Source organism: Bos javanicus, chromosome 25, assembly GCF_032452875.1.
Source record: "Bos javanicus breed banteng chromosome 25, ARS-OSU_banteng_1.0, whole genome shotgun sequence".
Classification (NCBI taxonomy): domain Eukaryota; kingdom Metazoa; phylum Chordata; class Mammalia; order Artiodactyla; family Bovidae; genus Bos; species Bos javanicus.
Genome location: NC_083892.1, coordinates 19096565 through 19121795, shown reverse-complemented (window position 1 = coordinate 19121795; position 25231 = coordinate 19096565). Strand labels below are relative to the sequence as shown.

General features: G+C 37.3%; 1 protein-coding gene across 2 annotated transcripts in view; it reads right to left on the bottom strand.

The window, feature by feature from the left end:
• The window catches only part of LOC133238360 (phospholipid-transporting ATPase ABCA3-like), a 75623-nt gene that overhangs the window by 28976 nt on the left and 21416 nt on the right, over positions 1-25231 (bottom strand). For both annotated transcript variants that reach the window (XM_061401370.1, XM_061401371.1), the window contains exons 2-3: positions 13325-13411; positions 11932-12187 (exon numbers count right to left, since the gene is read on the bottom strand). In XM_061401370.1, coding sequence (XP_061257354.1) covers positions 11932-12187; positions 13325-13384 — 316 coding nt within the window. In that variant the 5' untranslated portion in view covers positions 13385-13411. The remainder of the gene's footprint in view (positions 1-11931; positions 12188-13324; positions 13412-25231) is intronic.

The following is a 25231-nucleotide window of genomic DNA, read 5'->3' as shown; positions in this document are numbered from 1 at the left end:
CTCTCAGTTGTGGATGTGGATGAAAGTAAGTCTGATGCTATAAACAACAATATTGCATAGGAACCTGGAATGTTAGGTCCATGAATCAAGGTAAATCGGATGTAGTCAAGGAAGAGATGGCAAGAGTGAACATCGACATTTTAGGAAATCAGTGGGGAAAAAATGGACAGTAATCGATGAATTTAATTCAGATAATCATTATATCTAATTGTGGGCAAGAATCCCTTGGAAGAAAAAGAGTAGCTCTCACAGTCAACAAAAGAGGATGCAGTCTCAGAAAGGACAGAATGATCTTGGTAAATTTCCGAGACAAACTTTTCAACCTCACAGTAATCCAAGTCTATGTCCTAACCAATAAAGCTGAAGAAGCTGAAGTTAAACAGTTCTATTAAGACCAACAAGATGTTCTAGAACTAACAAGAAAAAAAGATGTCCTTTCCCTCAAAGGAGACTGGAATACAAAGTAAGAAGTAAAGAGATACCTGGGGTAACAGGCAAGTTCGGCCTTGGAGTACAAAATTAAGCAGGGCAAAGGCTAACAGAGTTTTCTGAGATAACACACTGGTCATTGCAAACACTCTCTTCCAAAAACACAAGAGACAACTCTATGCATAGATGTCAAGAGATGGTCAAAACCGAAATCATATTGATTATATTCTTTGCACCAAATATGGAGAAAATTTATACAGTCATCAAAAACAAGACCTTGAGATGAATGTGGCTCAAATCATGGGCTCCTTACTGCAAAATTCAGGCTTAACTTGAAGAAAGTAGGGAAAAACATTAGGCCATTCAAGTATGACCTAAATCAAATCCCTTATGATTATACAGTGGAAATGACAAATACATTCAAGGGATTAGGTCTGGTAGATAGAGTGCCTGAAAAACTATGGAAGGAGGTTCATAACATTGTACATGAGGTGGTGATCAAAACCATCCCAAAGAAGAAGAAATTCAAGAAGGCAAAGTGGTTGTCTGAGGAGGCCTTAAAAATAGCTGAGAAAAGAAGAAAATGAAAAGAGAGGAGAAAAAATATATATATATGTAACTGAATGCAGTGTTGCAGAAAATAGCAAGAAGAGATAAGATAGCCTTCTTAATTGAACAATGTCAAGAAATAAAGGAAAACAACAGAACAGGAAAGACTAAAGTTCTCTTCGAGAAAACTGGAGATACCAAAGGAATATTTCATGCAAAGATGGGCACAATAAAGGACATAAATGGCAAGGGCCTAAGAGAAGAAGAAGAATAGATTTGAGAAAAGTTGGCAAAAATACACAGAAGAACTATGTAAAAAAAAAGGTCTTAATGACCTGGAAAACCACAGTGGTGTGCTCACTCACCGAGAGTCAGACACCCTGGAGTGTGAAGTCAAGTGGGTCTTAGGAAGAATTACTATGAACAAAGATAGTGGAAGTTATAGAATTGCAGCTGAGCTATTTCAAATTCTAAAAGATGATGCAGATAAGTTCTGCACTCAATATGGCAGCAAATTTGGAAAACTCAGCAGTGGCCACAGGACTGAAAAAGGTCAGTTTTCATTCCAATCCCAAAGAAAGGCAATGCCAAAGAATGCTCAAACTACCATACAATAATGCTGACGTTACATGCTCACAAGGTAATGCTCAAAATCCTTCAAGCCAGAGAACTTCCAGATGTACAAGCTGGATTTAGAAAAGGAAGAGAAATCAGAGATCAAATTGCCATAATTCATTGGATAATAGAAAAAGCAAAAGAATTCTAGAAAAAAATTTACTTCTGCTTCACTGACTACACCAAAGCCTTTGACTGTGTGGATCACAACAAACTGGAAAGTTCTTACAGGGGTGGGAATACTGGACCACCTTACCTGCCTCCTGAGAAACCTGTGTGCAGGTCAAGAAGAAACAGAACCGAATATGGAATGATGGATTGGTTCAAAGTTGGGAAAGCAGTAAATCACGGCTATAGAATGTTACTCTGCTTATTTAACTTATGCAGAGTACATCATGCAAAATGTCAGGCTTGACGAAGCACAAGCTGGAATCAAGATTGCCAGGAGAAATATCAATAACCTCAGATATGCAGATGACACCACTCTTATGGCAGAAAGCAAAGAGGAACTATAGAGCTTCTTAATGAGGGTGAAAGAGGAGAGTGAAAAAGTTGACTTAAAACTCAGCATTCAAAGACTAAGATCATGGCATCTGATCCCATCACTTCATGGCAAATAGATGGGGAAACAGTGGAAACAGTGGCAGACTTAATTTTGGGGGGCTCCAAAACCACTGCAGATGATGACTGCAGCCATGAAATTAAAAGACACTTGCTCCTTGGAAGAAAAGCTATGACCAACCTAGACAGCATATTAAAAAGCAGAGACATTATTTTGCCAACAAAAGTTCATCTAGTCAAAGCTATGGTTTTTCCAATAGTCATGTATGGATGTGAGAGTTGGACCATAAAGAAAGCTAAGCATCAAAGAATTGATGCTTTTGAACTGTGATGTTGGAGAAGACTCATGAAAGTCCCTTGGACTGCAAGGAGATCAAAGCAGTCAGTCCTAAAGGGAATCAACTGTGACTATTCATTGGAAGGACTGATGCTGAAGCTCCAATACTTTGGTCACCTGATGGGAAGAACTGACTCATTGGAAAAGACTCTGATGCTGGGAAAGATTGAAGGCAGGAGGAGAAGGGGATGACAGAGGACAAGTTGGTTGGATGGCATCACTGACTCCATGGACATGAGTCTGAACAAACTCTGGGAGTTGGTGATAGAGAAGCCTGGTGTGCAGCAGTACATGAGGTTACAAAGAGTCAGACATGACTGGCCTAATGAACTGACTGACATCATGCAAAATGCCAGGCTGGATGGATCACAAGCTGGAACCAAGATTGCTGGGAGAAATGCCAACAGTTTCAGATATGCAGATGATACCACTCTAATGGCTGAAAGCAAAGAGGAACTAAAGCCTCCTGGGGAAGGTGAAAGAGGAGAGTGAAAAAGCTAGCTTAAAACTCAACATTCAAAAAACTACGATCTTGGCATCTGGTTCCATCACTTCGTGGCAAATAGGTGGGGAAAAAGATTAAGCAGTGATAGATTTTATTTTGGGGGGCTCCAAAATCACTGTGGATGGTGACTGCAACTATGAAATTAAAAGACACTTGCTCCTTGGAAGGAAAGCTATGAAAAACCTACACAGCGTATTAAAAAGCAGAGACATCACTTTGCTGAAAAATGACTACACACTGTCAAAGCTATGATTTTTCCAATAATCATGTGGGGATGTGAGAGTTGGAACATAGAGACTGTGTGTTGAAGAACTGATGATTTTGAACTGTAGTGCTGGAGAAGACTCTTGAGGGTCCCTAGGACTGAAAGGAGATCAAACCTAGTCAATCCTAAAGGAAATCAACCCTGGATTTTCATTGGAAGGACTGATGCTGAACCTGAAGCTCTAATACGTTGGTCCTTTAATGTGAAGTGCTGATTCACTGCAAAAGACCCTGATACTGGAAAGACTGAGAGCAGGAGGAAAAGCGGACAACAGAGGATGAAGTGGTTGGGTGGCATCACCACTTCAATGGACAGGAGTTCAAGCAAACTCAGGGAACTAGTGAAGGACAGGGAAGCCTGGAATGCTGCAGTCCATGGGGTTGCAAAGAGTCAGTGGCAACTTAGCAACTGAACAACATCAATGTAAAAAAGATATTAAAGTCTTTGATAGCCTCTATATCAAGAAACATAAATAGCATATTAAGAAATAAGTTTTTAAAAATTGATATCCGTGTTCAAGGATTTAAAGAAAGCCACATTGTGAAAATGTAAAAATTGACATACAGAGCCAATGCAACTCTAATAAAATTCCAAATAGAATTTTTATGTAATGTTAGAAGCTGATTCTTAAATTTGTATAGAAATACAAGGCTGAAGAACAAGGTGAGACAGCTTCCCCTACAGGTTATCAGAACATGATAAAATTATAGTGATTAAGATAGAATCAGACTGACACTGGCTATACAAATAGACCAGTAGAACTCATTAATACATTCATGAATATACAGAAAATTAATTTATGATAAAAGTGGAAATAAAGAGTAGTAGGTAAAGAGTGGTCTTTTCCATTAAAAAGTAAGAAGTCAAATGAATATACAAATGGGAATAAATGAAATCTCATATCATAAAAAAAAAGTTCCTTATAAATTGTAGATATCTAAGCAAAACAAAAAAATCCCCGAAATACCCATGTCAGGGAGGGTAAGTTTTCCAAACAGAACACAAAGAACAATAAACTCAAAGGAGAAGATTGATATATTAGGCTTTTTAAAATTAATTGCTATAAGGTGGCACCAGTGGTAAAGAACTGGCCTGCCAATGCAGGAGACATAAGCAATGTAGGTTTGATCTCTGGGTCAGAAAGATTCCCTGGAGGAGGGCATGGCAACCCAATCCAGTATTCACAGTCCAGTCCTAAATATTCACTGGAAGCACTGATGCTGAAGCTTAAACTCCAATACTTTGGCCACCTGATGCGAAGAACTGACTCATTGGAAAAGACTCTGATGCTGGGAAAGATTGAAGGCAGAAGGAGAAGGGGATGACAGAGGATGAGATGGTTTGATGGCATCACCGACTTGATGGACATGAGTTTGAACAAGCTCTGGGAGTTGGTGATGGACAGGAAAGCCTGGAATGCTGCAGTCCATAGGATCACAAAGAGCTGGACAAGACTGGAGCAACTGAACTAAACTGAACTGATTCTTTTCCATTATTGTATATCACAGTATACTGAATATATTTTCCTGAGCTGTGTGGTATGTCCTTATTCATTATACATTCTGTATATACTAGTTTGCATCTGCTAATCCCAAATTCCCAATCCTTCCATCCTCTACCCTCCTCCCCCTTGGCAATGACAAATCTCTTTTCTGTTTGTGAGTCTATTTGATTTCATAGACATATTTCTTTGTGTTGTTTTAGATTCCACGTATTATAGCATATGGTATTGGTCTTTCTCTCTCTGACTTACTTCTCTTAGTATGATAAGGTCTAAGTTTACCCATGTTGCTCCAAATGACATTATTTCATTATTTTTTAAGACTGAGTAATTTTGCATTATATATGTATACATATAATGACATATGGATAATGGCATACATATACTATATATAATGTCTTATTATATATATATATGACATCTTCTTCACTCATACATGTGTCAATGAACATTTAGTTTGTTTCCTCTTGGTTACTGTAAATAGTGCTACAATGAACATATGGGTGCATGTGTCTTTTTGAATTACAGTTTTGTCTGGGTACATGCTACCAGGAGTGGAATTGCCTACTATGTGGAAACTCTGTTTTTAGTTTTTTCAGGAACCTCCATACTGTTTTCCATACTGGCTGAACCAATTTGCATTTCTACCAACAGTGTAAGAGTTTCTTTTTGTTCACAACCTCACCAATATTTGTTATTTGTAGACTATTAAATAATGTCCATTCTGACAATTGTGAGATGATAACTCATTACAGTTTTTAATCTCCATTTCTCTAATAATTAGCAATGTTTTGAGCATCTTTTCATGGGTTTTAGGCCATTTGTATGTTTTCCTTGGAGAAATGTCTATTTAGATCTTCTCCCCATTTTTTGATTGACTTTTGATTTTTTGTTGTTGAGTTGTATGAGCTATTAGTATGTTTTGGAAATTAAGGCTTTGTCAGTTGCATTATTTGCAATCCTCCCAGCCTTTACATTTTGTTTATGATTTCCTTTGCTGTACAAAAGTTTATAAGTTTGATTAGCTTCCATTTGTTTATTTTTGCTTTTATTTTTATTGCCTTGGGAGGCTGACCTGAGAAAATATTGGTATACTTTATGTCATTTGCCTACATTCTCTTCTAGGAGTTTTATGGTGTCCTCTTACATTTAAGTTTTTAAGTCATTTTGAGTTATTTTTGTGCATGGTGTGAGGATGTGTTGTAACTTCTTTGATTTACACGTGGCTGTCCAGCTTTTCCAATACCACTTGCTGAAGACAATGTCTTTTCCTCGTTGTATATTCTACCTCTTTGTCAAGGATTAATTGTCCATAGGTGTGTGAGTTTATTTTTCTCTATTCTGTTCCAGTGATTCATGGTCTATGTTTTGGTGAATACCACGCTGTTTTCATGACTTTAGCTTTGCACTGTTGTCTGATGACTGGAAGGGTTATGCCTCCTGCTTTGTTCTTTTCCATCAAGATTGCATTGGTAATTCTCAGTCTGTTATGTTTCCAGGTAAATTTTAAAATAATTTGTTCTAGTTCTGTGGGTAATTTGATAAGGATCACATCAAATCCATAGATTGCTTTGGGTAGTATGCCTGTTTTAACAAGATTAATTCTTCCAATCCAAGAGTGTGGGATATCTTTGCCTTTCTTTGAATTATCTTCAGTTTCCTTTATTGATGTTTCATAGTTATCAGCATATAAATCTTTCATCTCCTTGGTCAATATTTTTTATGTGATTTTAAGGGAATTGTTTATTTACATTTGCTTTTCTTAACTTCTTTGAGAATTTTTGCCTATGTATTCATCAAATATAATATATTGGCCTGTAATTTTCTTTTATGCTAGTGTCTTTATCAGGTTTTGCTATCAGGGTGATGGTGTCTTCACAGAATGTCTTTGGAAGCATTCCTTCTTCTTCAATCTTTTGGAAGAGTTCAAGAATGATTGGTATAAGTACTTCTTTGTATGTCTGGTAGAATTCTCCTGAAAGACATCTGATCCCTGACTTTTGTTTGGAGGGAAGTTTTTCTTAAGAGTACTATTTTACTTCTAGAGATTGATCTGTTGAATTTATCAACTTTTTTATTGATTTCTTTTTGGTGGGTTGTATGTTTCTTAAAAGTTGTCCATTTCTTCTAGGTTGTAAAATTTGTTTGTTGTATAATCGCTTAGAGGAGAACATAGGCAAAACACTCTCTGACATACATCACAGCAGGATCCTCTATGATCCACCTCCCAGAATATTGGAAATAAAAGTAAAGATAAACAAATGGGACCTAATTAAACTTAAAAGCTTCTGCACGTCAAAGGAAACTATTAGCAAGGTGAAAAGACAGCCTTCAGAATGGGAGAAAATAATAGCAAATGAAGCAACCGACAAACAACTAATCTCAAAAATATACAAGCAACTCCTACAGCTCAACTTCAGAAAAATAAATGACCCAATCAAAAAATGGGCCAAAGATCTAAATAGACATTTCTCCAAAGAAGACATACAGATGGCTAACAAACACATGAAAAGATGCTCAACATCACTCATTATCAGAGAAATGCAAATCAAAACCACTATGAGGTACCATTTCACACCAGTCAGAATGGCTGCGATCCAAAAGTCTACAAATAATAAATGCTGGAGAGGGTGTGGAGAAAAGGGAACCCTCTTACACTGTTGGTGGGAATGCAAACTAGTACAGCCACTATGGAGAACAGTGTGGAGATTCCTTAAAAAACTGGAAATAGAACTGCCTTATGACCCAGCAATCCCACTGCTGGGCATACACACTGAGGAAACCAGAAGGGAAAGAGACACGTGTACCCCAATGTTCATCGCAGCACTGTTTATAATAGCCAGGACATGGAAGCAACCTAGATGTCCATCAGCAGATGAATGGATAAGAAAGCTGTGGTACATATACACAATGGAGTATTACTCAGCCATTAAAAAGAATACATTTGAATCAGTTCTAATGAGGTGGATGAAACTGGAGCCTATTATACAGAGTGAAGTAAGCCAGAAGGAAAAACACCAATACAGTATACTAACGCATATATATGGAATTTAGAAAGATGGTAACGATAACCCTGTACACGAGACAGCAAAAGAGACACTGATGTATAGAACAGTCTTATGGACTCTGTGGGAGAGGGAGAGGGTGGGAAGATTTGGGAGAATGGCATTGAAACATGTGAAATGTCATGTATGAAACGAGATGCCAGTCCAGGTTCAATGCCCGATGCTGGATGCTTGGGGCTGGTGCACTGGGAAGACCCAGAGGGATGGTGTGGGGAGGGAGGAGGGTTCAGGATGGGGAACACATGTATACTAATTAAATAATTTTCTATTAAAGAAAAAAAAAAAAGAAAAAAAAATTCTCTTATGGTTTTTTGTAATTCTGTGGCATCAGTTGTGATTTCTCCTCTTTCATTTCTTATTTTGTTTATTTGGGTCTTTTCTCTTTCCTTCTTGATGAGCCTGGACAGAGGTTTGTCAACTTTGTTTACTCTTCAAAGAACCAGCTCTTGATTTTACTGTTTTTTTAATCTCTATTTTATTTCTTTCCTCTCTAATTTTATTATCTCCTTCCTTCTGCTGACTTTATGTTTTATTTGTTCTTTTTCTTTTTAATGTGATGGCAATCCTACTTAAATTTTTTTTTATTTTTAAACTTTACAGTATTGTATTGGTTTTGCCAAATATCAAAATGAATCCGCCACAGGTATACATGTGTTCCCCATCCTGAACCCTCCTCCCTCCTCCCTCCCCATACCGTCCCTCTGGGTCGTCCCAGTGCACCAGCCCCAAGCATCCAGTATCATGCATCGAACCTGGACTGGCAACTCGTTTCATACATGATCTTTTAATTGGGAGTGGTTCCTCTGCCTCTTCATTTTACTTATACTTCTCTTGCTCAATGAGTTTAGGAGAAACAATTATTTACTGTGGTTTTAGAGGGCTATTTTTGTGTAGGAGTCCCTCTGCATAACCTGTGTGGATTTAACCATTTTTGGTGTGAGAATTATTTTTTAGTGTAGCTGTCTGCCACCTCTTTCTTCAGTGTGTGCTGGCCATTATCCTCCTAATAGAAAGTGTGACTGGCATTGCGGTGACTAGAGCCTACACTGGTTACTGATCAGGTTATCTTCTTTTACTCTGTGGTTGTCACTGCCCTGTCAAGGCTGGTTCTGTTCCCTAGTTGCTGGAGTAGAAGCCCCCAGATTCATTTCTGAGCTGTTTCTGCAGTATGAGGTATGCTGGATTAGGGCTCTCCCACGAGGATAGAACCACTGAGTATTCTGCCAGGGCCGTTCACTGGATGAGTATACTCTGTTGTGCCACCTGTCACCCATTATGTGGGCTCACAAAGTGCACTGTTTCTGGCACTGCCCTTGGCCCCATCTCAATCTTGGGAATGCTGGCAATCAGCCCTGGTGTCCCTCACGTGTTGTTTTCACAAGGCCATCAATGCAGATACGCTGAAGGCAGGTTCTAAGACTGCAGTAGTCATGCACCTAGACCTGCTTGTGAGAGCTATGCAGCCAGCCCAGACTCTATCCTGACCCTGCCCCGCTATGTATGTGCCCACAAATACACAGCTGCTAAGGCCAGACCTGTTCTCTCCATAGGAGCACCTATTGTCCACTCAGATGTCCTACAGATGCTGAATTTACAAACTGGTGATGGGCAGATATGTAAATCCGAGACTTGCACAGCTGTGGGAAGAGATTTCAGCCTTGCTTCCTAGGTCCCACTGCCCCTGCAGCTCAGCTGTGGTTTCAGCCTTGCCTCTGCAGTGGGTAAACCACTGAAGTCTGTTCCCAGAGCCTGCCAAGGAGGTGGCTGGGGCGTGGGAGCCCAGAGCCCATAAAGACCAGGGCCAGCACATGGAGAAAGAAGCTGCATTGGCAACCCTACCCCTTCCTTCAAGCTCCACTTAACAGTGGCCTGTTGACCACGCTTCTATAGTAGGCCCAGACTTCTTCCTCAAACACCCCTGGTTACTGCCTTACCACACTCCAGCCCCTTTTGGCTGTCTCTGTGCAGCCAATAGAAATCCTCTCCCTGGGTCTGTCCTCTAAACACCAAGTTCAGCACCCAGCCCTTGTCTGTACCATGGACATGTGTCTCAAGCTGAAGAGTTCAGGACAATGGCACAGCCCATCTGTTCAGGTCTTTCTCTGCTCTGCCCACCTACCACAAGCTGGTTCTTGTGCTCTCCTCTGAGACTCTGATGCTCCCTTTCTGTCCCAGCTGATCTCCCCACCCATGAGGGGGCTTCCCTTGGTATGAGAATCTTTCCTGTTTTTCAGCCACCTATCAGGGGCACAGGCCCTTCATTGCTGTATGTGGGTTTTCTCTAGTTGTGGTGAGCAGGGGCTACTTTCTAGCTGTAATGTGTGGGCTTCTCTTGTTGCAGTGGCTCCTCTTATTGTGGAGCATGGGCTCGAGGGCATGTGGACTTCAGTAGCTGCAGTGCATGAACTTAGCAGTTGTGGCTTGCAGGCTCTAGGGTGTGTGGGCTGAGTAGCTGCGGCACACAGGCATAGCTGCCCCACAGCATATGATATCTTCCCAAACCAGGGATCAAACCCATGTTGCCTGCTGCTGCTGCTGCTGCTGCTGCTGCTGCTAAGTTGCTTCAGTCATGTCCGACTCTGTGTGACCCCATAGATGGCAGCCCACCAGGCTCCCCCGTCCCTGGGATTCTCCAGGCAAGAACACTGGAGTGGGTTGCCATTTCCTTCTCCAATGCATGAAAGTGAAAAGTGAAAGTGAAGTCGTTCAGTCGTGTCTGACTCTTAGCGACCCAGAGGAGCCTACCAGGCTCCTCTGTCCATGGGATTTTCCAGGCATTGGCAGGCAGCCTACCAGGCTCCTCTGTCCATGGATTTTCCAGGCATTGGCAGGCAAATTCTTAATCACTGAACCACCAGGGAAGTCCAGTAGATGTATTTTTAGTGTATCTGTGGCATGAGGTTAGCTCCATGTCCTTCTGCTCCACCATCCTGATTGGAGCCCCTAGTAAGGTGTTTTACTTAAGTTATAATTCTTCAGAATAGCAGTAAAAACTGAATGTGGAAGTTTTCCAAATAAATACTTTTAAGTCTATCTTATAGTCATTAGGCTATTTTGCTAAGGAGTTAGTTCAACTGAAAATAAAAGAATGTATCAGAAATCATCAGGAGGAGGAAATTTTCTCAGCTTCCTTTCTTTTAAGTTAGCAGTTTATAATGAGACATGTACCTTCAATTCATCAGATCTCTATTCCAGTCTTCAGCAACACTCTCTCATGATGGCCTCAATATGACTGAATGACCATGTGTCTTAAACTTTTTCACTGATGGACCCATAATAGGAAAGGATAAGAAGTAGCAACCTGTTCTCTGTCCTCTACCTCCACAAACAGGGGTACTTGAAAGGTAACCTAAACCAGCCCATCATAAGCACCAAAGTTCTTTGGAGAGTCATGGTTTATATTTTAAAAATTGATGGGAATTTCACGTTAAGTTACATAAATATAACACTTTAATTTTTAAAGATGGTCACTTAGATGACAAAGTATATAGCATCTACCTTTCTCTCCCATCTCAAAACCCTTGAAATGAAAAAAATAAAAGTATAATTTTAAAAACATATAACAGGATAAATCCATGAACACACATATGTAAAAGCATGAGACAAGACTGAAGGGATTCTTGTCAAATTTCTGAAAGTATTTTTAACTGTGGGGGACAAAGAAGAGAAATTAGTTGCAGAGTAAGGAGAGTGTAAGGACATAAGAATTGTATAAGTTTTCTATAATTCTAAACAAACACAATCTTACATCACACTTACATAATATATTTTACAAAATGTAAAATCAGTGACCTCAAGTAAAGTTTATGCATCCAGGAAAAAACTACCCAATTTATTGTGAGGCTTTGTGTTCTTTTGACATACTCAGGAACTTACCCTAATTCAAGTGCAATCAGAGACAAAGAAGATTTCGAATTATATAACTTGTCATCTAATTCTAAACAGTATATTTTGTTTAGGTGTGTTTGATATTTTTTTTTTACAAAGTTCATAATATTATATTTGAGATTAATGTACAAGTTATAAGGGTCACTGAAACATGCCTTCTCTACAACAATTTAATAATCATTCCAAAAAAATATTTTAAACATCACAATTTCTAACCTGTAAGGTTGGCATTTAAATCATCTTTCACTTTCTCAGTAATATTTTTTGCCGCATCACTTCCAGAAGGCACGTAAACCAATTCATAGTCCTTTTTCTTATTAGTGAGGAAAGCGGGAAGTTTATTCAAGGGAAGAGACTGGAAAAGAGTAGCTTGTGTAAATTCCCTTTTGGAATGTTTGCGCAGAAGCAAAATCAATGTACAGAAGAGCACTGTCATGGAAATTTCCACAATTAAAGACCCCATCTTCCGTTTCTACAAGAGAAACAAAATCATACTAATTAATTTTAGAGTATTATATGTGTGTATGTGTGTATTTACACTTGTGTACATACATGGATACAATTACACATATATATCATTCAACTTCATTCTACAAAATGAATGGTTCTCTGGATTGTCTTTTTCACCCTTTTCTCATTTCACTATTGATTTTATTGGTTTGCCCTATTGATACTCTTCAGATTTAGAAATCTACCTTCAGTCATCGAACGATAAGGAAAAATACCCATAAACTGAAATGAAATGAAGGAATTATTAAAATTTTACAAGTAATAAATGCTGGAGAGGGTGTGGAGAAAAGGGAACCCTCTTACACTGTTGGTGGGAATGCAAACTAGTACAGCCACTATGGAGAACAGTGTGGAGATTCCTTAAAAAACTGGAAATAGAACTGCCAGATGACCCAGCGATCCCACTGTTGGGCATACACACTGAGGAAACCAGAATTGAAAGAGACACGTGTACCCCAAGGTTCATCGCAGCACTGTTTATAATAGCCAAGACACGGTAGCGACCTAGATGTCCATCAGCAGATGAATGGATAAGAAAGCTGTGGTACATATACACAATGGAGTATTACTCAGCCATTAAAAAGAATACATTTGAATCAGTTCTAATGAGGTGGTTGAAACTGGAGCTGATTATACAGAGTGAAGTAAGCCAGAAAGAAAAATACCAATACAGTATACTAATGCATATATATGGAATTTAGAAAGATGGTAATGATAACCCTGTATGCGAGACAGCAAAAGAGACACAGATGTATAGAACAGTCTTTTGGACTCTGTGGGAGAGTGGGGGGGGATGATTTGGGAGAATGGCATTGAAACATTTATAAAACGAATCGGCAGTCCATGTTTCATGCAGGATACAGGATGCTTGGGGCTGGTGCACTGGGATGACCCAGAGGGATGGTATGGGGAGAGAGGTAGGAGAGGGGTTCAGGATTGGGAACACGTGTACACCCGTGGCGGATTCATGTTGATGTATGGCAAAACCAATACAATATTGTAAAGTAATTAGCCTCTAATTAAAATAAATAAATTTAAAAAATTTTATTTTCAAATTCATTAGGCTTTACAGCCATTTCTCAAAGATACCTCCACTTACCTTTAATATGAAATTTTTCCAGAGGAGGATGGCAAACTGGTTAAGCCACAAGGTATCCATTTTACCACAAAGAATGAAAGTTCAACACTAAAAAAGAAGAAATTTTTAAAATTTACATTACCTGCCAAAATGTTGTTTAGTCAAGTAAAATGATTACTTCACTGTTCTACTCTTTTCATCAACTTTAAAAGATAATCTTTTAAAAAGCTTGAAATAAATACTTATCTGTTCTTGTTTTATATTAATTCATTAAATTCACACCTAATGATCTTCAAATATGTAATATTAGACAATAGAGATGCAAAGATCAGTAAGTTGCAACTTCATGTTCACAAAGAAAAATGTAAACTGTAAATGCAAAATATTAGTTATTAAAAGGAGGGGGGAATGAACTGAAAGAGTAGCATTGCTATACATACATTATTACATGTAAAATAGATAGCTAGTGGGAAGCTACTGTATAGCACAAGGAGCTCAGCTTGGTGCTCTGTAATGACCTAGAGGGGTGGGATGGGAGGGTGGGTTTGGAGGGAGGTTCAAAAGATACGCACACACACACACACACATATATATACATATAGCTGATTCACTTTGTTGTATAGCAGAAACTAACACTACAGTGTAAATCAATAATATTCCAATTAAAAAAACAAAATATCAATTATTATTTTGACAGATTCTGAGAGAAATTCTCACAAAATATAAAGTTGTTGAATATTTACTGCTTATTTAATACATTTTTTGTGCCTTGTTCTATACTAAGCATTAAGTGTATTTAAACAGTCATAACTTTTTCCTCATGGTGTGGATAGTAGGGCATAGTAACTAAAAATCTGAGATCAGAAGTTAATCTTCTTGAGTTTGAATCCTAGCTTTCATCAAAATTATTAACCTATGTCTGCTTATCATGAATAAAATCAGAAAAATTATAGTACTTATAAGGTTTTTCCCTTGGTGCCATTTACTACCATGGCATGGGTAACTAAAAGGCTATGAACTTTTAATTATCATAAAATATGCATAATATAAAATTTACCATTTTTAGATGTACACTTCAATGGCAGCAATCACATTCACACTGTTGTACAACCATCATAACCTAGTATTTCATAATCTCTAGTCCTTCATATAAGTGGAAACCCTTACCTGTGATAGTGACTGACTTATTTCACTTAGCATAAAATGTCTTCAAAGTTCATCCATATTGCAGTATGTCAGAATTTCCTTCCTATGCAGTAATTTTAACAGTCTCATTGGACTATCAAAGTCAGAATTGACTTCAAGAAAAATAAAGATGTGCTGTGTGTTACATTAATACTAAGAGGTGTTTTAAGTTCCCTCACTTTGCGTGAAACAGGAAGAGTAGCCAGGGGATATAAGACCAAAACCAGAATTGGTACTTCTGAACTTTCAGTGGCAGGCAAACAAGGAAGTGAGTGATTTCTGGCCAAAAGACAAAAAAATAAGAGTGTCTCAGAGAAACTGAAGGTACTGTGGAGACAGAGGAACAGGAGGAGCTGACTTGATCACAGATTAAGTGATTCTTATCCTAGTTACTGTGCCAATCACTTTGATTACTGAACCATACAGACTTTGCCCAGGTCCCAGAAGGATCTAAAGAGAATAGAATCTTTTAAAACTTCTTTGACATTGCAGCCACAGGCCACAGAAGTGGTTTGGAATTTGTGGCTTAAACCTAACCAAGAAGGGTTGCCAGATAAAAGAGAGGATGTCCAGTTAAATTTGAATTTCAGATAAATAAGATTTTTTTTGTTTGGGATATACTTATACTAAAACATTATTCATACTTTATCTAAAAATCAAATTTAATTAAGTATTCTGTATTCTACTTGTTAAATCTGCCAACTCTAAAACCAGATCAATTACTTACTAAACAGAAGAACTGAGATTTTCCATGGAACTTTAAATAGGACCTGGATTCTCATCATTTAATACACAAAATATCCAAAATACAATCCAAAATTATACAGCTCACAATAATATACAAAATCTCATTTTGCATAGGAAAAGATAATAAATGAATACCGATGATGACATGGCATAGATGTTTCAATTATCTGAAAAAGACTTTAAAGCAGCTACTATTAAAATATTCAAGAGAGCATTTGCAGACATGAAACAACATTTAAAATAGAAAGCATCAGGAAACAAATGAAAGATAAAAAGAAAAATCAAAGACAAATTTTAGAACCCAAAGTAATCAAAATAAAACATTCACTGGATAAACTCAATGGCAGAATGAAGATGACGGAGGAAAGACTCAGTGAACTTGAAGAAAGATCACTAGAAATTATCCAGTATGAAGAAAATGGGGCGGGGGGGGCGGTTAGAAAAAATTAATAGAGCCTCAGACATACATGAAATAACAAAAATAAAGCCTAGCATATTACTCATCAGAATCTCAGAAGACAGAAAAGTGTGATGTTGAAAAAACATTTAAAGATATAACAGTTGAAAAGTTCCAAACGTGGCAAAAGATACAAACTGACATTACAAGAAGCTGAGCAGAACTTAAACAAAATAAACCAAAGAACTTTATGTCCAGATACATCATAATCAAATGATTAAAACTAAAACAAAAACTCTTTAAAAAAAAGACAGAGGAAAACAACACATTATGTATAAGGAGACGTAAATTTGAAAAACAGCAGATTGCCATCAGAAACTGACAGAACCAGTAGGAAAAAACCAACATTTTTAAAGTTCTGAAGAAAAAAAAAGCTTTTAACTTGGAATTGGATATTCAGCAAAAAAATCCTTCAGAAACACAAGTCTGAAACAGACATTCACAGAAGAACGAAAACTGAAAGATTCCACTGATAACTGGTCTAATCTACAAGAATTATTATAGGAAGCTCTTTGGAGAGAAGAGAAATGATAACAAGGAAACTTGTAACATAAGAAATGAAAAAAAAGCAACAGAAATGGTAAGCATTTGGACAAAAAATAATTATTCTTGACTTCTTGCATTCTTTAGAAGGATATAATATGGGCTAATGAAGTTTACAATAAATTAAAAAATGTAATATGAGAAAAATATAGTATAAGGGGGAAAAGAGTAAAAGGACCTTTTACTGTGCTCTGCTCAGTTGCCAAGTTGTGCTGGACTCTTTGGGACCCCATCCACTATAGCCTGCCAGGCTCCTCTATCCATGGGATTTTCCAGGCAGTGATAATAGAGTGGGACCTATATGATAAATAGATTTCTGTATTTCAATTGAAGTGCTAAAATGTTAGTTCTAAATAGACTATGGGTTAAGATTATATTTTGTAATTCCTAGTGCAACAATTTAAAAATGTGTAAATTCACAGCGGGTAAATTGCAACAGAAAGGAAACTAGATAGTAAATTAATTCCACATGAAGAAATAAAGAGCACTAGTAAAAGTTAAAATTTAAATATAAAGCAGTATTAATGGTCTGCAACTCATTTTTCCTATATGATTTAAGAAAACTACATTTAAAAATTATAAAAATCCATGTTGATTTCACAAACAATACAAAGAAATGCAACTCTTGAAAATAAATTTAAGGGAAAGAGAGGTAAGTATGAGCAAATCTTTGTATACTCTTGAAATTGTTGGTATTAATTAAAACTAGATTATTCTAGATCAAGACATTGGTTATAATTCACAAGACAACCACTAAGAAAATTACATACGTATATATACTGCTGCTACTGCTGCTAAGTCACTTCAGTCGTGTCCGACTCTGTGTGACCCCATAGATGGCAGCCCACCAGGCTCCTCTGTCCCTGGGATTCTCCAGGCAAGAACACTGGAGTGGGTTGCCATTTCCTTCTCCAATGCATGAAAGTGAAAAGTGAAAGTAAAGTCGCTCAGTCATGTCTGACTCTTAGCGACCCTGTGGACTGCAGCCTACCAGGCTCCTCCATCCATGGGATTTTCCAGGCAAGAGTACCGGAGTGGGGTGCCATTGCTTTCTCTGATATATATATATATATAAAGAAAGAAATTAAAATGGTACTTTAAAAAATATCTTCCAAAAAAGAGATCAATAACAAAAGGATACAAGTAACAAAAATGAGATAAGACATAAAGAATACAAACAGCAAAATGGAAGAAGTCTTTCCTTATTGTTAATTACATAAAATGTAAATGAATTAAACTCTCTAATTAAAAAGCAGCAACTGGCATAATGTATACAGCAGTTTGAGTCAACTATACATAGTCTACAAGAGACTCACTTTAGGCCCCAAAACAAAAGGAAGTTAGTTAAAGAATGGAAACATATATTCCATGCAAATAGTATCAAAAGAAGAGCTGGGATAACTGTATTAATATCAGACAAAAATAGACTTTAAAAAATTATTAAGAGACAAAGAAGGACACCATATAATGATAAAAGAAATGATTCAAGAAGATATAACAACAATTCATAACCATACATGAATCTAACAACAGAGGCCCCAACATATATGAAGCAAAAACGGACAAAATTAGGTGATAAATAAAAATAGAAATAAAAAAATTCAAAAACAATCGTTGGAGACTTCAATACTTCTCTTTCAATAACAAATAGGACAACTAGAAGATTAACAGGGAATAGAAGTTAATGAACACCACAAACCAGCTAGACTTAATATATATGGAACAATCTAGCTAACAATGACAAAATAGACATTTTTCTCAAGTGCACATGAAACTCTAGGATAGACCATTAGACCACAAAACAAGTTTCAATAAATTTAAGAGACTAAAATCATACAAGGTATTTTCTATGACAAAATAATTTCAATGAAAGGAAATTAGAAACCAGAAGGAATTCAAATTCCAGCATCACAAGGAAATTTGAAATATATGGAAATTAAATGGAATTAATTTGGAATGAAATTAAATGGAACAAATATATGGAAATTAAATGTTGTGCTGTGCTCAGTCATATCCAACTCTTTGTGACCCCATAGATTGTAGGCCACCAGGCTCCTCTGTCCCTGGGATTTTCCAGTTAAGAATACTGGAGTGGGTTGCCATTTCCTACTCCAGGGGATGTTCCTGGAATTGAACCTATATCTCTTGTGTCTCCTGCTTTGGCAGGCAGATTCTTTACCACCGAACCACCTGGGAAGCCTCAGAAATTAAGTAACACACTCTTAAACAACCAATGAGTCAGAGAAGAAATCACAAAAGAAATTAGAAAACAATTTGAAATAAATGAAAACAACAATACCATGTACTACAGCTTAAGGGATGCAGTGAAAGCAGTTTAGCTGTAAACTCCTACATTTCAAATCAATAATGATTTCAAGTCAATAACCTACACTTCCACTTTAAGAGACTATAAAAAGAAGAGCAAACTAAAACTACAGATAACAAAAGGAAATAATAAATATTGCAGCAGAAATTAAATAGAGAACATAAAGACAATATAATTTTTTTAAATCCTTGGTTCCTTTAAAAGATCAACAAAATTCATGTCAATGTATGGCAAAAACCACTACAATATTGTAAAATAATTAGCCTCCAATTAAAATAAATGAATTAATTTTTTAAAACTGAAAAAAAAGCTTAAAGTATTAGGAATGTACACAACTTAAAAAAAAAAAAAAAAGATCAACAAAAGTAACAAACTATCTTGACTACCCAAAATAGGAGAGAAGACTCAAATTGCTAAAATTGGGAAAGAAAGAAAAGTCAATTACTACCAATCTTATGGAAATTTTAAAAAAAAATTAAGAGTACACTATGAACGATTGTGAGCCAACAAATTTGATAACCTAGATAAAATGTCTAACTCCTAGAAACAAACAACCAACCAAACCAACTCAAGGATTGAATATCTAAATGTAAGACCAGATACTATGAAACTCTTAAAGGAAAACATAGACAGAACACTCTCTGACATAAATCACAGCAAGATCTTCCTGGATCCACCTCCTATAGTAATGAAAATAAATACAAATGATAACTAATTAAACCTAAAAGCTTTTGCACATTAATTAAAAACATAAACAAAATGAAAAGACAACCCACAGAATAGGAGAAAATATTTGCAAATGAAGCAACGACAAGGGATTAATCTCTAAAACATACAAACAGCTCAATCAGCTCAATTAAAAAAAAAAAAATGGGTGGAAGATCTACACAGACATCTCTCCAAAGAAGATATACAGATGGCCAAAAAGCATGTGAAAATATGCTCAGCATCACTAATTATTAGAGAAATGCAAATCAGAACTACAATTCTCACATATGTCAGAATGGCCATCACCAATATCTACAAACAATAAATGCTGGAGAGGACGTAGAGAAAGTGAACCCTCTGACATTGTTGGTGGAAATATAAATTGGTACAGCCACTGCTGAGAATAGTACAGAGCTTTCTGAAAAAACTAAATAGAGCTACCATAATCCCAGCAATCCCACTACTGTGCATATAACCGTAGAAAATCTTAATTACATGCACCTCAGTGTTCACTGCAGGACTATTTACAGTAGGCAGGACATGAAAACAATCTTAATGTCCATCAACAGAGGAACATTGATAAAGAAGATGTAGTATATACATAGAATGAAATTCAGCCATTTAAAAGAACAAAATAATGCCATTTGCAGTGACATAGGCAAAGACAAATATCATCTGATATCATATGATATTGCTTAAATGTGGTCCACTGGAGAAGGGAATGGCAAACCTCTTCAGTATTCTTGCCTTGAGAACCCCATAAGCAGCATGAAAAGGAAAAAAGATAGGACACTGAAAGATGAACCCCCCAGGTTAGTAGGTGCCCAATATGCTACTGGAGATCAGTGGAGAAATAACTCCAGAAAGAATGAAGGGATGGAGCCAAAGAAAAAACAACACCCAGTTGTGGATGTAACTGATGATGAAAGCAAGATCCGATGCTGTAAAGAACAATATTGCATAGGAACCTGGAATATTAGGTCCTTGAATCAAGACAAATTGGAAGTGCTCAAACGGGAGATGGCAAGAGTGAATGTCAACATTTTGGGAATCGGTGAACTACAGTGGACTGGAATGGGTGAATTGAACTCAGATGACCATTATATCTACTACTGTGGGCAAGAATCCCTTAGAAGAAATGGAGTAGCCATCATAGTCAACAAAAGAGTCCAAAATGCAGTACTTGGATACAATCTCAAAAACGACAGAATTATCTCTGTTTGTTTCCAAGGCAAACCATTCAATATCATGGTAATCCAAGTTTATGCCCTGACCAGTAATGCTGAAGAAGCTGAAGTTGAACAGTTCTATGAAGACTTACAAGACCTTCTAGAACTAACACTCAAAAAAGATGTCCTTTTCATTACAGGGGACTGGAATGCAAAAGTAGGAAGTCAAGAAACACCTGGAGTAACGGGCAAATTTGGCCTTGGAGTACAGAATGAAGCAGGACAAAGGCTAATAGAATTCTGCCAAGAGAACACACTGGTCATAGCAAACACCCTCTTCCAACAACACAAGAGAAGACTCTTCACATGAACATCACCAGATAGTCAACACCAAAATCAGACTGACTACATTATTTGCAGCCAAAGATGGAGAAGCTCTATACAATCAGCAAAGACCAGGAGCTGAATGTGGCTCAGATCATGAACTCCTTATTGCTAAATTCAAACTTTAATTGAAGAAAGTAGGGAAAACCACTAGACCTTTCATGTATGACCTAAATCAAATCCCTTACAATTATACAGTGGAAGTGAGAAATAGAGTAAAGGGACTAGATCTGATACACAGAGTGACTGATGAACTATGAACGGAGGTTAGTGACATTGTACAGGAAACAGGGATCAAGACCATCCACAAGAAAAAGAAATGCAAAAAAGCAAAATGGCCGTCCCAGGAGGCCTTACAAATAGCTGTGAAAAGAAGAGAAACAAAAAGCAAAGGAGAAAAGGAAAGATATACCTATTTGAATGAAGAGTTCCAAAGAACAGCGAGGAGAGATAAGAAAACCTTCTTCAGTAACCAGTGCAAAGAAATAGAGGAAAACGATAGAATGGGAAAGACTAGAGATCGCTTGAAGAAAATTAGAGATACCAAGGGAACATTTCTTATGCAAAGATGGGCTCAATAAAGGACAGAAATGGTATGGACCTAACAGAAGCAGAAGATATTAAGAAAAGGTGGCAAGAATACATAGGAGAACTATATAAAAAAGATCTTCACAACCCAGATAATCACGATGGTGTGCTCACTCACCTAGAGCCAGACATCCTGGAATGTGAAGTCAAGTGGACCTTAGGAAGCATCACTACAAATAAAGCTAGTGACAGAATTCCCGTTGAGCTATTTCAAATTCTAAAAGATGATGCTGTGAAAGTGCTGCACTCAATATGTCAGCAAATTTGGGAAACACAGCAGTGGCCACAGGACTGGAAAAGGTCAGTTTTTATTCCAATCTCAAAGAAAGGCAGTGCCAAAGGTTGCTCAAACTACCGCACAATTGCACTCATCTCACACGCTAGTAAAGTAATGCTCAAAATTCTCCAAGCAAGGCTTTAGCAATATGTGAACCATGAACTTTCAATGTTCAAGCTGGTTTTAGAAAAGGCAGAGGAACCAGAGATCAAATTGCCAACATCTGCTGGATCATCCAAAAAGCAAGAAAGTTCCAGAAAAACTTCTGTTTCCTCTTTATTGACTATGTCAAAGCCTTTGACTGTGTGGATCACCACAAACTAGAAAATTCTGAAAGAAATGAAAATACCAGACCACCTGACCTGCCTCCAGAGAAATCTGTATGCAGGTCTGGAAACAACAGTTAGAACTGGACATGGAACAACAGACTGGTTCCAAATAGGAAAAGGAATATGTCAAGGCCGTATATTGTCACCCTGCTTATTCAACTTATATGCAGAGTACACCATGATAAACTCTGGGCTGGATGAAGCACAAGCTGGAATTAAGATGCCAGGAGAAATATCAATAATCTCAGATATGCAGATGACACCACCCTTATGGCAGAAAGTGAAGAAGAACTAAAGAGCTTCTTGATGAAAGTGAAAGAGAAGAGTGAAAAAGCTGGCTTAAAACTCAACATTCAGAAAACTAAGATAATGGCATCTAGTCCCATCACTTCATGGCAAATAGATGGGGAAACAGTAGCAGACTTTATTTTTTGGGCTCCAAAATCACTGCAGATGGTGACTGCAGCCATGAAATTAAAAGACGCTTACTCCTTGGAAGAAAAGCTGTGACCACCTTAGACAGCATATTAAAAAGCAGAGACATTACTTTGACAACAAAGTTCTGTCTAGTCAAGGCTATGATTTTTCCAGTGGTCATGTATGGATGTGAGAGTTGGACTATAAAGAAAGCTGAGCACCAAAGAATTGATGCTTTTGATCTGTGGGTGTTGGAGAAGACTCTTGAGAGTCCCTTGGACTGCAAGGAGATCAAACCAGTCCATCGTAAAGGTAATCAGTCCTGAATATTCATTGGAAGGACTGATGCTGAAACTGAAACTTCAACACTTTGGCCACCTGATGCGAAGAGCTGACTCATTTGAAAATACCCTGATGCTGGTAAAGACCAAAGGCGTGAGAAGGGGACAAAGGAGGATGAGATGGTTGGATGGCATCACCGACTCAATGGACATGAATTTGAGTGAACTCTGGAGTTGGTAATGGACAGGGAGGCCTTGCATGCTGCAGTCCATAGGGTTGCACCATAGGGTTGCAAAGAGTCGGACATGACTGAGCAACTGAACTTAACTGACTGACATGTGGAATCAAAAAATGGTACAAATAAACTTTTTTACAAAACAGAAATAATAGTCACAGATATAGAAAACAAACTTATGGTTACCAAAGGGAAAAGGGGGAGGCAATAAATTGGGAGATCTGGACTGACATATACATATCAGTATATATAAAATAGATAACTAATAAGAACCTACTGTATAGCACAGGTAGAACTCTCTTCAATGTTCTGTAATGACCTATAAGGGGAAAGGATCTAAAAAGGAGTGAATATATGTATCACTGATTCACTTTGCTGTACAGCAGAAAGTAACACAACATTGTAAATCAACTACACTCCACCCAATAAAAATTAATGTTTAAAGAGACGATACTATAAACAACTTTGAGGCAAATTTGATAACCTAGATGAAGTGACAAACTCCTAGAAACCAAGGCAACTCAAGAACAAGTAGAAAATATGAATGACTTATAATTAGAGATTGAATCTGTAATCAAAAACCTGCCAGCAAAGAAAATGCCAGAGTCAGATGGCCTTAATGGAGACTTCTGTTAATGTCTAAAGAATGATTTACACAAATCCTTCTGTTTGATTTTCCAAACATCAACTAATTTCTAAATTCTTTGGCACCCCAATGGAGTGTCCTGCTATTCAATTCAATTTTGAAACTAATTACCCAGAGTTAGCACAGACCCTAAAGGTTAAAGGCTCAGTCTAACAAGGCTACCCTCACTTCAGACTCCAGCCGCAATTAGGTTTCTCAGCTTACCCACACTTCTGCCAGGCTAACCACAAATTCAGGAGTTCCCACCACACCCCCTCAGGTTCAATAATTCGCTAGACTGACTCAGAACTCAGGAAAGTGCTATACTTACAAATACAGTTTATTACAAATAAACAGTCAGATGAAGAGGTACATAGCAGAAGCAGTGGGAGACACAGTGCTTCTATGCCTTCTCCGGTATGCCACACTGCCAGCAAACTGGTATCTTCACCAACCCAGAATATGACTAGATTTTTTCCAAAGAAGATATTCAAATGGCCAAAGGTACATAAAACAGTGCTAAACATCACTGTCATTGTGGAATGCAAATCAAAACCACAATGAGCTATAATCTCACACCTGTTAGGATAACTGTTATCAGTAAGACAAAAGTTAAGTGTTGATGATGTGGAGATAAGGAACCTTTGTACACTGTTGGTGGGAATGTGAATTGGTACAGCCATTATGGAAAATAGTATGAAAGTTCCTCAAAAAATTAAAATAGGCCTATTATATGATGTAATGATTCTACTTCTGGGCATATATCTGAAAGAAATTAAATCACTAGGTCAAAGAGATATCTGCATCCCCATGTTCACAGCTGCATTATTTACAATAGCCAGGACATGGAAACAACCAAAGTGTTCACCAATGGATGAAGGAATGTGGAAAATGTGGTATGTATATATACACAGAGACAGAGAGAGAGAGAGAGAAAGGAAATTTTGCCATTGTTGCAATACAAATAGATCTTGAGGATGTTATGCTAAGTAAAATTTCAAACATAGAAAAACAAATATTTTATGATCTCATTTACATGTGAAATCTTAAGGAAAACAAACTCATATACACAGAACAGATTCATGGTTACCAGAAGCAGGGGGTGGAGGTGTTGTAAGTGGATGAAAGTGGTCAAAAAGGACAAACTTCCATTAATAAATAAATACTGGGGATGTAATGTGCAACATGCTGACTAGTTAATACCGCTGTATGGTATGAGAGTCAATTCTATAAGTTCTTATCACAAGGAAAAAAATTATAACTATGTGAAGGAATGGATATTATCTAATCTTACTGTGGTGATCATTTTGCAGTATATATGTATGTCAAATCTTTGTGCAGTACAACTTACCTAGTATTATATGTCAATTATATCTCAACAAACCTGGAATAAAAAAATTACTTTCTGGGAAAAAAAAGAAAACCGTATAGCAATATCTCTTATAAATATAAATGCAAAAACCTCAACAACATGCTAGCTAACTGAATCCAGCAGAAAATCAAAAGGACTATACCAAGTGAGATTTATTCCAGGAATACAAGGTGTTTCTCATGTGAACATATGAAACATAATACACATATCAAGAGAATGAAGAAAAATCCCACATGACCTCAAATGATACAGAAAAAGCATTTGACAAAATCCAGCATCTTTAC